Source organism: Neovison vison, chromosome 7 (assembly GCF_020171115.1).
Source record: "Neovison vison isolate M4711 chromosome 7, ASM_NN_V1, whole genome shotgun sequence".
NCBI lineage: Eukaryota > Metazoa > Chordata > Mammalia > Carnivora > Mustelidae > Neogale > Neogale vison.
Genome location: NC_058097.1, coordinates 42,211,170 through 42,225,014, shown reverse-complemented (window position 1 = coordinate 42,225,014; position 13,845 = coordinate 42,211,170). Strand labels below are relative to the sequence as shown.

At 47.4% G+C, this 13,845-nt stretch overlaps 1 protein-coding gene across 2 annotated transcripts; it reads right to left on the bottom strand.

Annotated features, from left to right (window-relative positions):
- Window positions 1-2,293: 2,293 nt before the first annotated feature.
- LOC122913820 (free fatty acid receptor 2-like) lies at window positions 2,294-5,268 on the bottom strand. Of its 2 annotated transcripts, none has more exons than XM_044260449.1 (2): window positions 4,999-5,268; window positions 2,294-4,031 (listed from the first exon to the last, which is right to left on the bottom strand). In XM_044260449.1, exon 2 carries the CDS (start codon window positions 4,022-4,024, stop codon window positions 3,035-3,037), a length of 990 nt encoding a protein of 329 aa, XP_044116384.1. In that variant the 5' UTR covers window positions 4,025-4,031; window positions 4,999-5,268; the 3' UTR covers window positions 2,294-3,034. The 2 variants fall into 2 exon arrangements, with proteins under 2 accessions (XP_044116384.1, XP_044116385.1); XM_044260450.1 differs by lacking the exon at window positions 4,999-5,268 and adding an exon at window positions 4,521-4,583.
- Window positions 5,269-13,845: the final 8,577 nt, after the last annotated feature.

Here is a 13,845-nt window from a genome sequence, read left to right as displayed (position 1 = left end):
GTCTGTCTACTTGTGATCTCTCTCTCTCTCTGTCAAATAAATAAATAAAATCTTTAAACAGCCCTGACTGTTTGAGAGGCAGCTCCATGCTTCTTTTGCCGGTGGTTGTTGTTCTTACCCATGGAGCTACTTAGAACGTGTCTTCTGTGTGATGGACCTCATCTTGGTTCAGCCACATATCCAGAATTTTCTTACTTGCTTCTCATGAGTCAATGAAAATAGCAGGCACTTTGGAGAAAGGCAGACCTGGATTCATGCTTCTTCTCACTTATTGACCTTGAGAAACTCCCTTAATCATCTCAGGCTACTTCTCTGGAACAGTGTCTGGCTTTTATTACATGTCACTGTCATCAATCGTCATTGTCATTATATGGTTTTAAATCCGAAACATTTTGGTTAATTCTTCTGGGCTCGATTCCTTGCATTAATGTCTTTTATTCTTTTTTAAAGATTTTATTTTTAAGTTATGTCTGCACCCAACGTGGGGCTCAAACTCACAACTCTGAGATCAAGAGTCACATGCTATACTTACTGAGCAGGCCAGGCACCCCTGAGTTAATGTCTTTTTAAAAAATGTGCTGCTCATGGGGCACCTGAGTGGCTCGGTCGGTTGGGTGCCTGACTCTTGGTTTCAGCCAGGTTGTGACTTCATGGGATGTGGGGTCCTCGGACTCCTCACTCAGTGAGGAGTCTGCTTGAAAGATTCTCTCCCTTTGTCCCTACCTCCACTTGCCCCCACAAAATAAATAAGTAAATCTTCTTTAAAAATGTGCTGCTCAGATGCTGAACATGCTACTGATTTAAGACCTTAGTGAAGTGGGATTATCTTCAACTTGTTTAGACTCTATTTCTTTTAATGGCATCCAAAATCAAATTAGCTTTTTTGGAAGGTATAATACATCCCAGATGTACAGTCAGCAGGAAATCCCAGATTTCTTTCTCACACATTTTTAAGTTAAAACAGCCTATATAGTTGGCTCTCTAATATGTGATTTCCATCATTTTAAATTTCTACTTACTATAGGGGTGCCTGGGTGGCTCAGTAGTTCAAGCCTCTGCCTTTGGCTCAGATCATGGTCTCAGGGTCCTGGGATCGAGCCCCACATCGGGCTCTCTTGCTCAGCGGGGAGCCTGCTTCCCCCTCTCTCTGCCTGCCTCTCTGCCTACTTGTGATCAATCTCTTTCTGTCAAATAAATAAATCTTAAAAAAATAAATTTCTACTTACTATATTTCTTCTAAGCAGGGGTATAACTGTATTTCACTTGGGTCGCTATCTTAAAGCTAAGTGTTACTATAAAGTTTTTCAGCAATTTTAAATACACAGTCTGACTGGCACTGCAGAGTAACCCTGAGAGGCGTCCGTCATCCTCGTGATTACGGTTTGGAAATAGAGGCTGGAGGTCGGGACTTGCTCAAGGCCATCCAGCTAGGAAGCAGGACCAACAGTGAAGTCAGGGCTCTTACACAAGTCCAGTGGTGTTTGAGGAAGGAAAACAGCGAAAGTGAGCTCTCTGTTGGGTGGGAATAATAAAGAAAATCCTTCTGGAGAAAATGACTTTTGAGTGGGGTTTTATGAAAGTGGAAAAAGTAAGCAGAAGTTGAGGGAATGTAGCGTTACACTGGGAGGGACTTAGAAGCAGGAAGGATCTCTCTGAAGGATGCTTTCTTGGACAGATTGGGCCTCCAAGCTGGGCCAGCGATTCCTTTCCTGAGCTGTCGAACATACTCACTGGGAAGCTTTTCAAAGCTTATCTGCTGTCCCACCCTTAAAGAGCCAGTAGATTGTAGGGGGCCATGTGTACTATTTTTGTAGGTCTGCATGCAATTCTGCTGTATGACCTCTCTTGCAGACCACTAGACTGGGGCTAGGGGCAGTTAACAAGAGAGTGGCCGAGGGGTCCTTATTGTGGAGAAATGGAAGATGGGATTGGGCAGGGAGACAGGATAGAAGTAGGCAATGGAATGATAGGATAAGAGTTCCTGGGACCAAAACTTTGGACCATAGGAAAACATTGCAGGTTTCTAAGTGGGAGAATCACGTGGTTAGACCCCTGTCCACCTGATGATGTTAAGTTAGGATTCACTGCCCCCCCCTCTTTTTAAGTCCCGTCTCTGTTCACCAATGGAAACAGGATTCTAAACCCCCCCAACTCCACTCGTTACACCCTGACCTTAAAATACCTCTGTGGTTTCACATGCATCACCCTCCCCCTGTGCTGCTGAGTCGGCTTCTTCCTTGCATGTTCACCCTCCCCGAACCTGTAGAAAAGCACAGAAATTGTGGACACTTGCTTCAGCGTTTTACCATCTTTATTTTCAATCTGCCAGTCCAGTTTGTCTACTCCTGTGCTAGTCTGTGTTGACCTCTGACTGGCCAGGCTGTGTCCTGACCTGTGTGGAGGTGCCACAGAGGGAGAAGACGAGACCCAGACTTCAGGCAGCTTTAATACGGGGAGACAAGATATACACGTGATGACTGGAGCATACTTACAAAGCGGCAGGTCAAAGCAATACAGTGCAAACCTAGATTGTTAGAAGGCACAGTCCTCAGTCCTCCCGCTAGTCCTCTTGACTCATAGACTTCCTGAGTCTTCCTTGACCTCATTTGGTGTTCTCGTCCATCTCGTCCCTGTTGTCTCCTTTCTAGTATCCACAGCTAGACCAGTGTCTGGGTGGTGTTTCAAGGTGTGTAGCAAGATTCCTTTAGGACTCTGCTTCAGCCTGATCATCCTCAGTTCCCAGCTATCTCACAAGGACTGCCTTTGTGTTAGCTACATTGCTTCCAAAACCCCAATCTGAGAGTGCTTCTAGGTCCAACCATTTCTCCTTTTGTCCTGGAGCTGTGCTCCTTTGGGAAGAAAACTTCAGTCAGAAAAGGATACCAAGCCTCAGAGAGAGATTATTTTTTACAGCCCCAGCAGTGGCTTGGTCTGTGGATTTCTGACCCTGGGATGGGAACCCTGCTGTTTCCCCCTCTCCTAGCCTGTTCAATGCCTGTGTCACCCAGAGTGCCTCCAAAGGTCTAGAGCACCCTTAGTCTGTGGTGAAGTCAGAACTCGGAGCTCCCTCTGCTTGACTCACACCCCTGTCCACATTTGTCCCCTCTGCTGTCTCTTGGCCTCTGCGCCCCAGCAGGGAAGAGCCCCGATGCCGCAGGACCTGCAGCCCCTTTCCAAAGGCTCTGCGCACAGCTGACGAAGAGAAATAGAAAAGCAGCGGGTCCAGACTGGCATTGAGAGAACTGAGCACCACGGCTTCAGCCCTCCACAGGGGGCTCTTCCTCGTGAAAAACCCCACCAGGTGGGATATGTTGTAAGGCCCGAAGCACACCAGGAAATTGAGGAGCGTCACGACAGCCAGCCCTACAGCTCTGCGCCGCCTCTGGGCCCCCACGTGGGGCTGGGTGAGCATGATCCACACGAAGCGCCAGTAGCAGAAGATGGTGATCACCATGGGGACGAAGAAGAGGAAGAGGCACAGCTCCAGCCGCACTGGGAGCACCAGCTTCAGCTGAGAGCTGTTGAAGTCCTCATAGCAAGTGATGCCGTCCTCATTCGTGGCATTCTGGGTTGAGTTCCAGTACTGACCGATGATCACAATGGTGCAGTGACCAAAGGACATGATCCAGGCCACCAGGGCAGCAATCACTCCGTACACAGGCTTGCGGGACAGCTTGTACTGCACAGGGAAAGCCACTCCCAGGTAGCGCTCGATGCTGATGCCCGCCAGGAGCCACGTGCTGCAGTAGATGCTGCTGTAGAAGCCGAAGCCCGTGAGGGCACAGAGCAACTCAGGCAGATACCAGCGGAAGTTATATGCGGCCTCGGTCATCTTGAAGGGCAGCAGCAGCAGCAGCAGGAGGTCCGCCAGCGTCAGGCTGAGCAGGAGGATGTGGATGGGGGCAGGGTGGGGCTGGCGGACACGTCCAATGAAGGCCCGCAGGGCCAGGAGGTTGGCAGGGAGACCGGTGAGGAAGATGATGATGTAGGCCGTGAGGATGAGGGGGTTGCGCCAGGAGGTCATGATGGCTCTGCAAGAGGTTGGAAAAGGGCAAGGTCAGGAGGTCCTACTCCCAACCTGCGGTCCCCCTCTCCCAGCTCTGGTTCAGGATGGAGACATCCTCCCTGGTGCTCTCCCCTTCCCAGACCAAAGCTTTCTGCTGCCACCACCGCTTGCTCACACCACCTGCCAGAACTGCCCAGAGCAATTATTGACTTTGCCTGGGGCGGGATATTAAGCAGTAGTTATTACGTTTGCCATCATGTGTCTCTGGGGGGGACCAACCCTTGGCTTTCTCCTCTCCTCACAGATACAGGAAGCTACAGTTATCAGGTCCACCTTTCCTTAAGTTCTCTACTAGAGATCTGCGGGGAGAAAAGGCAAGCCTCATCTCACGAGGGGAGGGCCGTGAGCTATCTCTTGGGAGAACCCAGGCCGTGGGACCCAGTGCCAGCTCTCCACCGGATCCTGCCACATGCCCAGGAAACAGGTGCCTTGCCCTCCCCACCCATCCCCCTACCTCCTCTTCCTCTCCTTTTGCAGTACACAGATTCTCCTCCGCCTTTTTCTCCCCTGACCAATGCCAGACTCTGGGGCTAGTACTGAAAAGAGGAAGCTAAGGAGGTGTAAGGGAGGGGCAGAGGGAAGGAAGGGTGAGCCTGTGTTATCTTTTGGGGCTTGTCCCCTCAAAGACTTTAGAGCATATTCATGAAAGTCCAGTGTTTTGACTCTCAACAGAAGAACTCTTAACGGGGTCACTCAGGTTCCACTTGGCTTGTAATCCTTGCTGCCCAAACACAGCCCGGCCCCTCCATCCTCTCTCTGGGCTTGAGGCCCCCGTCTGTTTCCTCGACCCCACCTCCACTGGCTCCTGTCTCCAGGTATGAGCCTCACATCCAGTTTCTCACAAGCTTCCAGCAGCCCCCCCAGCACCTCCCCCTCCACTCCAGATCCTAGCATCACTTCCCAGAGCACAAGCACTGAGCCAGCCGCCTTGCCTTGTCTTCAGTCCAGAGAGATGGCTTCTTGGGGTTAGTCCTGAAGGGAAGTCTGAAATCTTCTGGGAAAGAGGAATAGCGCTCTAGCCACTGCTACTGCCCATTTCACACAGGAAAAAATTGTAAGGAACCTGCTGGTAGAAAGCTTTTATACTAGCACAAGTCATGTGACCAGAGAGAGGAAGGTCAGTAATTGAACGCTGTCTCCTCTCAAACCTGAAGGATGGGGCACCCGCCAGCATCTTCAGTCTCCCCCTAGAGATCCTCGCTCTGACTTCCAAACCCAGGTTCTCTGTCCCTGGGTCCTGAAGTATTTTTTCATTCCCAGGCATTTTTCCTATTTCTCAAGTCAGATGATCTTATCTTCTCTTTTCTAGGCAATTTCTTTTGTAATTCTTCTCATTTTCAGAAAAGAACTTTCCTCTTTCCCTTTTAGTCTTCAGTTTTTTTCTTTTCTATGTAGTCTCTTATCTTCTGCTCCCAACAGGTTTCTTTTGCTCTCCTGATTGAGACAGATGGGTCTCAAGACTCAAGACAAGTCTGAGTCTTGTTCTGGTGAAAATAGCATGGGTTTTAGAATTACGCAGGTGTGGGCTCAAACCCAAGTCCCTTTCTTGGGGCTTTGGGGCAGAGGACTTTTCTGAATTTTAGCTTCCTTTTCGGTCAAGTGAGGATGGGAATACTTACCTCCCAGGGTTTCAGTGAGGTGTAGATGAGATAGCATGTATAAAGCATATGGGCCAGCGCTGAGTGCTTAGTGGGTGCCGGTAACTGGAAGCCTGCTGGCAGCCTTAGAGAGAATGAGCCACTTGCTAAAATATCCAGAGGTTGAGGGCACTGTCTATGCTGTCTGACTTGGGGGAGTGTCAGGAATTCAGGAGGCGGGATGTGCCTGTGTGGCTTTCTACAGGGGAGTGGGACTCAGGCTGCCGTGTCTTTCCCCCAGGTGTTCCCTCTCCCTGTAGGCTGGGTCCAGCCTCTGAGCCACCCTTGCTCCTTCCTTACTTTTCCCCCTCTGTGGAGATCCAGGTTAGAAGCTCCTCGATTCCTGTCCAAATACACACATTTGAGGAAACCAAGTCAGAACACGTTTCCCTCTTGATTTAGGGAATGGCTGTCTCTTTGGCCATCTGTGGCTTGATCCCTGCTCTCAGAATTCTTTCCCGGCACTTATACTCGCCCTCTGTTGTTTGTTCAGTCATTTCCTCAGTCAGTCATTAGTTTTGTAGCCTAGAACCCTGGGGTCCAGAGATCTTAATATTTAGCTTTTCTTTCTCTTCAGCTGTACCCTCCTCTAGAACCAAGGAGTTTGATCTTTGCATTTATCTCCTTCTCCCGGCACACACGTGCACTTCCCAGATAAATGGGAACTAAGGAAGAGGCTGTTCTCTGTTGCTTGCTACCAAAAATATTTGTGTCATTTTGCTTTTATGATTTTCTGCAACTATTCTTGAGGATCTGGATTTAATGGCCCAGCAGAAACTTCTGGCACACAGGTGCTGAGGAGTAGGACCACTGTTTTATTTCTGTATGTCCTTCCCCTGCTCTGTGCCTTCCTCCTGTCACTGGCATGTCACCTGTGTTGAAGGGGCCAGTGAACCCCGTCCTCCACATTTGGGGTAGTTATGAAGGTAACACAATAAAGGAAACTTTGAACTCATGACTCACAACACCCACCTATGTCACAGGAAAAGGAAACGCAACCTCTCGGGCTGAATTCAAGGGCTGAGCTTTCACAAAGACGATGTCTTTCACAATCTCGTCCAAGTTGTTTTCTTTCATCATCATCGTTACAACCCAGCTTTAAAATAGGAAGCTGGGCACATTATTTAAAATTATATATGATCACTTTCTCTACTTCCTTATTCACTGCTCTTGTCGCCTGCCCACTCTAATCTGGGTTATATCCCTATTTTTCCATAGGATCTCTTCCTCCTAAGATTAGCAGTGATCTCTATGCTCCTAAATTCAGTGGACATTTTCTTCCTCTCTTATTAGCCTTCAACACAGTTTCCATAGCCTTCTTGAAAACATTCTTCTTCCATGAGTTCTCCGATATTATGTTCTTCTGGTTTCCTAGCCTTTTCCCAGGTCACTTCTTAGTGACCTTCACTAGCCCACATTTCCCTGGTCATCCTTAAGACTTGGTTCCATGTTGTCTCTTATTCTGGTCCTATGTTCTCTCTAATCTGCTTTATGCATTCCTGCTGTGTTAATTACCATCTTCTTAAAGCCCAGTTTTGAATCTATTCTGGGCTCCTGTGAGCTTGAACATTCATGTGTCCAAATGCCTCGTAGACATTGTCATTCAGATGACTGCCAGGCACATGAAATTCAGCGTGTCCAGAGCGGACTTAAGACCTCCATCAAATGAGGTCTCCTTCTAACATTCTGTGTGTTGGGCCATGGACTATTCCCGTTCCATCCCCTGAGCCATAACCTTGGAGTTCGTGCCAATACTGTCTTCTGCCTTATCCCCTCAGTACAGTCCCACATAGTTCTCAGAGCCCATTGAAGGCATCCATTCCTGCCCATCTCCATCATCTTAGCTCACCTATCCCAATATAAGCCACAGTCTGTTACCAGGAGGTGTCAGGGGCCATGACTGGCTCCTTCCCAGCCACTCACACCCTGACAGCTAATTCTCCATACTGTAGCTAGTGGCTTAAAAATGTCAAGCCAGTTATATCACCCTCTTGTTTAGAACCCTTTCCGATGTTTCTTATAGCCTTGTAGATAAACATCAAAACTCTTAACAAGGCCTATAAGGGCTTCCTGGCATGGCCCTTCCATGCCTCAACTCCTATCTCTCTTCTATCTCCTTGCTCTCTAAGCTAGATCATCTCTCGCTTCCGTGAATATGCCACCTTCCCTCTGCCAGGGACTCTTGACCAAGCCGCTGCCTGCAGTGCTCTTTATTTCTCATTACCTGCTCCACCTCCCTGGGCAGGCCCCAGCCTTCCTTCAGATATCCACCTTCTCCTTAAGAAAGCTGTCCCTGACCTCCTAGGTTCACTTAGATTCTCTTCTTGGATGTTCTCAGAGCACTGTTGCTGAATAGTTTTCTGTTCCATAGCCATTTTATAGTTTATTTATCCATTCACCTGTTAATAGACATTTGGTTTTTTGGGTTTTGTTTTGTTTTTGTTTTTCAGTTTTTGGCTAGTGTGAACACAGCTGCTACATACATTGTTGTTTAGGTCTTTGTGAAGATAGTTGTATTCAGTTCTCTTGGGAAAATACCTATATTAGCTGGGCTCTATGGTCATCTTTTTGCTTATTTTTTTAAAGAAACTGCCCGTTTTCCAAGGTGGCTGTGCCATTTTTATTCCTCCAGCAGTGTATGAGCTTTCCAGTTGCTCCACAGTGTCGCCAACGCTTGGTACTTGTTAGTCTAGAGTTTTTGGCATTCTTATTATGTGGCATGGTACCTCATTGTTGTTTTAATTAGCATTTCCCTGATGACTGTTGATGTTGAATGTATTTTCAAGTACTTATTGGCCATCTCTGTGTCTTTTGTGAAGTGTCTGAGTCTTTTGTCCATTTTTTAAAGATGAGATTATTTTCATATTACTGAGCTCTGAAAGTTCATTATTATGTTCTGAGTACTGCTCTTCTGTTAGATATATGTATTCTATTTTCTCACACTATAAGACTTATGTTTCCATTTTCTTAATTATTTCTTGAAGAACAACAAAAATTTTGAATTTTGGTGAAGTCTAACTTTGATAGAGTCTAATTCATTTAGTTTTCCTTTTATGTTTTGTGCTTTTATGTCCTAAGAAATCTTTACCTACCTATCCAGTTCCAGACTTTATTTTCCTTTCTGAATTACCTTCATATGTTTACTACAAATGAATTGATTTTATCTGAGTGGATCTGTTTCTTCTTCTTCTTTTTTTTTTTTTAAGAGATTTTATTTATTTATTTATTTTTCACAGAGAGACAGAGAGAGAGAGCACAAGCAGGAGGAGTGGCAGGCAGGCAGGCAGAAGGAGAGGGAGAAGCAGGCTCCCCGCCAAGCAAGGAGCCTGATGCAGGACTTGATCCCAGGACCCTGGGATCATGACCCAAACTAAAGACAGATGCTTAATCAACTGAGCCATCCAGGTGCCCTTAGTGGGACTGTTTCTTGAATTTCTGTTCTGTTCTGGCAATCCTTTGTCTTTCCTTTCCTCATTTCCACACATCTTGACAGCTGTAGTTTTATGTCTCAAAATCAGAAGGTGTAAGTTCTCTAGTTTTGTTCTTTCTAAGATTGCTTTGGCTCTTCCAGGTCATTTGCATTGCCATAGAAATCAGTTTCTACAGAGAAGCCTGCTAGGATTTTGATTGGGATTGTGTTGTATCCATAGATCAATTTGGAACTGTTGACACCAGGATCACAACGAGCCTTCCAGACTGGGAACATGACATAGCTCCATGATTTAGGTGTTGAATTTCTCTCAGCAGGAGAGAGCTTTTACACATCTTTTCTTACATTGATTCCTAAGTAATTTATTTTTGGCGCTCTTGCAGATTTAATTTTTTTTAAATTTTGTTTTCTAATTATTATATTGTAGCATCTTTTACAATTCCTTCACAGCACATATTGCAGTGTTATAATCCATTTATTGTGTGAGGATTTGCTTAATGTGCACCTCCCTTGGAGGCTCTCCACAAAGGTGGCAGAGGAAATGGCTGTTTTGCTCACCATTGTATTCCCAGGGTCTGGCAGAGAGCCTGGCACATACTAGACACTTGATAATTATTTCCTGGATGATGTGTGGATGGATAAGTGGAAGAATTATAATGGAGAGAAATTGATTTTCAAAAGCTCGGAGATCTTGGTTTCCAGCTGCCTCATTTTATTGTCTTTTGGGACTGTCCTAAGAAATCCCAGGCAGGAATCACTTGAGAGCTCTTTCGTAGATTAAGACACTCCTACTTTTGCAGGAAGCTGCCAGGATCTTCCCTCATCGCCGGTATTGATAAATCAGGATAATATACCTTTATGACCTAGATCCTGCTTGGCAGGTACAAGGGCATTGTGGATAAAAAAATATTCGTAAGTGAAGGGGAATGCAGGACTTCAGCAGTAGTGGCACTAATGGTAAATAAAGAGCTATTGTTTCATTCATTCGTTCAACAAATATGTGTCTATTCCCTTGAACGTGGTGGGATCTGTGCCAAGCACCAGGATATCAGGGTCACAAGGACAAACATGGTCTCACACTCACCAGCATATGCTGGTGGAGAGAGATGGGCAAGAGCGAGCAAATACGCAGATGGGAGTCATTTTGCAGAGAGAGACATTGAAGGAAATGAAGCCTGGCAGTGGCAGGGAGAGTGGTCACCGCATGGCAGGGATTTCTTTGGCCAGAGGCATCGGAGAAGTCATCTTGGTGGTTACTGTTAGCTGACGTCTGAGAGGTTGGGCTGAATTCTGGGGCCGGCCACTGTGAATTTCCTGCAGAGGAGTCATCTGGCCTGTGGAGCTGGCAGGTGTGCAAGAAGGCAGAAAGCACCTCTGGAGGGGGAGGGGAAGGGGACAGAAAGGCAGGTATGACCGGAGTGTGGTAAATCAGGGCTGTGACCATGAAGACTAGGTGGGTTTCAGTAGGGACTTGGGATTCCATCTGTAAGCAATGGGAATCCCTTTCTGGGCCATAAGAGGAGAGTGACGTGATGAGATTTATGATATGAGAAGACTGGGACGATGTGGGGAGTGGTCTCCAGAAGGACTGGTCTCCAGAAGTTGAAAGCAGAGAGAGAGAATAGAAATGCATTGCGACCATCCAGGGGAAGACTGATGATGGCATGGATTCAGGAGAATGTGGCAATGTAGACAGAGAAGATCGGCTGGGATTTGGGATCTGTAACTTTAAATAAATGCCACTGCATGAAGAGCACGGGATGCCAGAGAGACAGGGAACTCTTCTGGGGAGTGAGAGAGATGGTTGTAGACCAGTAGTCTGCATCCAGGTGGACTCAGATGTCTCTGCTTTCCTGGGCCAGCAGAGTTCACCGTCCTTCCATTTGTGTGTTACCCTTTTTGAGCCCCTGCAGTGGCCTAATGAAGGTGTGGAGGTGACAGCTGATGACCACCACCCCCTTGTGTGTCCTCTTTTAGTTGCCCCTGGCCCAGCCTTGCCCACGGTTCCAGTCAACAGTGGTGGCCTCCAGTTCTACACCCTTGCCACCTGCATCCCCAGCACAGTTGCACCACTGTGGAGGAGGAACAAGGAGGAGTAGCCCAGGCCTAGCTCCTTGGGAATGTTCTTCAGGCCTATCCCTGTTGGCCTTCTCAGTGGGCAGCGTGGGTTTTGCGGCCCACTGCTTGTAACGTGCCCCAACCTCCCTCTGCAGAGGCCTCTCCTTCTTTCACTCTGTCCAGCCGTTTGCTGTTCATCAGATCCCACTTCTGGTCAATAATACCAACTGTGGTGGCTGGGTGATTGTCCCCCCAGAAGATATCCACATCCTAATCTCTGGAACCTGTGACTGTCACTCTTTATGGTGAAAAAGATCTGTTGAGTGTGATGAAGAAGCTTTTGATGGGGAGGTTTTCCTGGATAATCTGTGTGGGCCTTAAAGGTGATTACAGATATTCTGCCAGAAGGAGGCAGAGGGGGATTTCGGACAGCAGAGGGGAAGACGGAGACTGGAATGAGGTGGCCACAAGCCAAGGAATGTCAGCAGCCACCAGGAGTTGGACAAGGCAAGGAATGGGTCTTGCTCAGACCAGTGATACTGGTTTTGGACGTCTGGCCTCCAGAATGGTGAGAGGCTCAGTTTATGTTGTGCTGGGCCACTGCATTGGTGATAAAGTGTTATAATGGACATAGGAAATGGGCACATCAGCCAACATTTTCTGCTCATTCTGTGAGTCTGTGTATCAGGTACTGTGCCAAGAGGTTTACAAAGATGAACTCATTTAATCCTGAAGACGTTCTGTGAAACAGACTCATGAACACAGAGAACAAACTAGTGGTTGCCAGCGGGGAGAGGATGTGTGGGGATGGATGAAATGGGTGAAGGGGATTAAGGGGTAGGAGCATGCGGTTATAAAATAAATAAGTCACAGGGATGAAAGGTGCAGCATAGGGAATATAGGTAATAAAGAGAATTCTGTGAGTTTGGCACCCTCATCCCCATTCTGTAGATGAGAAAACTGAGGTGTGGTGGAGTTAAATAATTTGCCTAAAGTCAGCTGGTAAATGGAAGAGCTGAAATATGAAATTGGGAGCCAGACCGTCTTCACCAATGGACTCTGCTCTGCCTTGTGCCAGGGGAGGGAGTTCCGGGTGAGAACTGGCTCCCCCAACAACCCCTGAAAGTCCTATAGATCCCACACAGGAGGATACAAGGACATAGGCAAGGGTGTAAGATCATGTCATCTGCTTCCCGCAAGGAATGTCTGCATGGTTTCCAGGCTTCTTGCTTTTGGCCTTCACTCTTTGCCTGAACCCATTAGGAAATGACCTTCCACACCAGTTTCCTAGGATCCTGGCAACTCTCAACCTGTCACATGATCTAGTTCATGCTCTCACCCCGGATCCTGGATGCTGTCATCTCTCTCTCTCTCTTTTTCCCCCCCCCAGGATTTTGTTTATTTGAGAGAGAGAAAGCATAAGCAGGATAGAGGGTCAGATTCCCCTGCTGAGCACAGAACCTGATGTGGGGCTCTGTCCCAGGACCCTGAGATCATACCTGAGCGGAAGTCGCAAGTCAGATGCTCAAGCAAATGAGCCACCCAGGCGCCCCTGTCAAATGTGGTCGTCTTTCATCCATTCCTCCTTCCCTGTCTTTAACCACTTTGGAAACACAGGGGAATACAGGGGAGGGAGCATCTTCTGTTGTTCTCTACTTAATTTTCTGTGTCATCTAGCACTTATGAGCATGAATACTAATAAAGATCTGGATTTGATGGTGAAATAGGACTCAGAACTTGGGAAGAGACTGTTCCTTTATTCCTGGAATCTTGACGAGGTGGTCTGGCCCCCTGCCCCCTTCTCTATCCTCTGTCTCTACAAAACTGACCTTCAAACCCAGAGCAGAACTGAAAATACCCCACCCTCTGTCCCCTTGGCTCCACACAGCTTCTAGCCAAGACACCAGGTAGCTTTCAGGGGCACAGGCCTCCTTCGAAACAGCAGAAGGCAGCTGACTCGGACTGCCTTTCAGTGTTAGCCCTGAGCAAAGGAGGAAGAGCAGAGAGTCTTCAGAAATGAAAGTGGTACAGATTTCCTCTGTAAAACTGGATGTGGTTGCAATCTGGTGGTAGCTGATCTTGCAGAAGCTATGCTGACTCGGGGCCAAACTGATGCTCCATGTCCCTTTTCCCAGCCCAGCCTTCCCTCTGCTTTCCTCCCCTTTGCCTGCCTCTGTCACATAGGCCACTCCTCTTTCCCCCGATAGATGTGGCATCACAGGAGCTGCCCGGGTTTCCGTCCAGTTTGAAGAATCTCAGGAAAACTCTGATTACACCACTGATCCTCCAGAGGCTTGGGGGAAAGTGTCAGAAACTCTTGGGTGGGGAAAGCGGTAGTACATGTGGTTTAATAGTTGGAATTTCCCAGGAGAAGGGAAAGCCCTGGTTTTCTTAATGCAAACTGTAGAAAGTGGAGTTTCTGTTTATCAAAAGAGGAAATTGGTTAAAAATAGATTGAGAAACAGTGATGCAGTTGATGTAATCCTTTACTATTAGCTCTCAGAGAAGTTTATTTGAACTGAGATCTTCTGCATGTTGAGCACCCTCCCCCTACCCACCCTAAGCTCCTTCCATTTCTCTCCAGAGGAATTCAGGTCCCTCAGTAAGCAGTGAGGCTGCTGGGAAGAGAATGGGATGGGAGCATGCAGATGGGG

Excerpts from the sequence above, each read along its gene's own strand:
- LOC122913820 (XM_044260449.1), bottom strand. The coding sequence starts at position 4,024 with ATGACCTCCTGGCGCAACCCCCTCATCCTCACGGCCTACATCATCATC.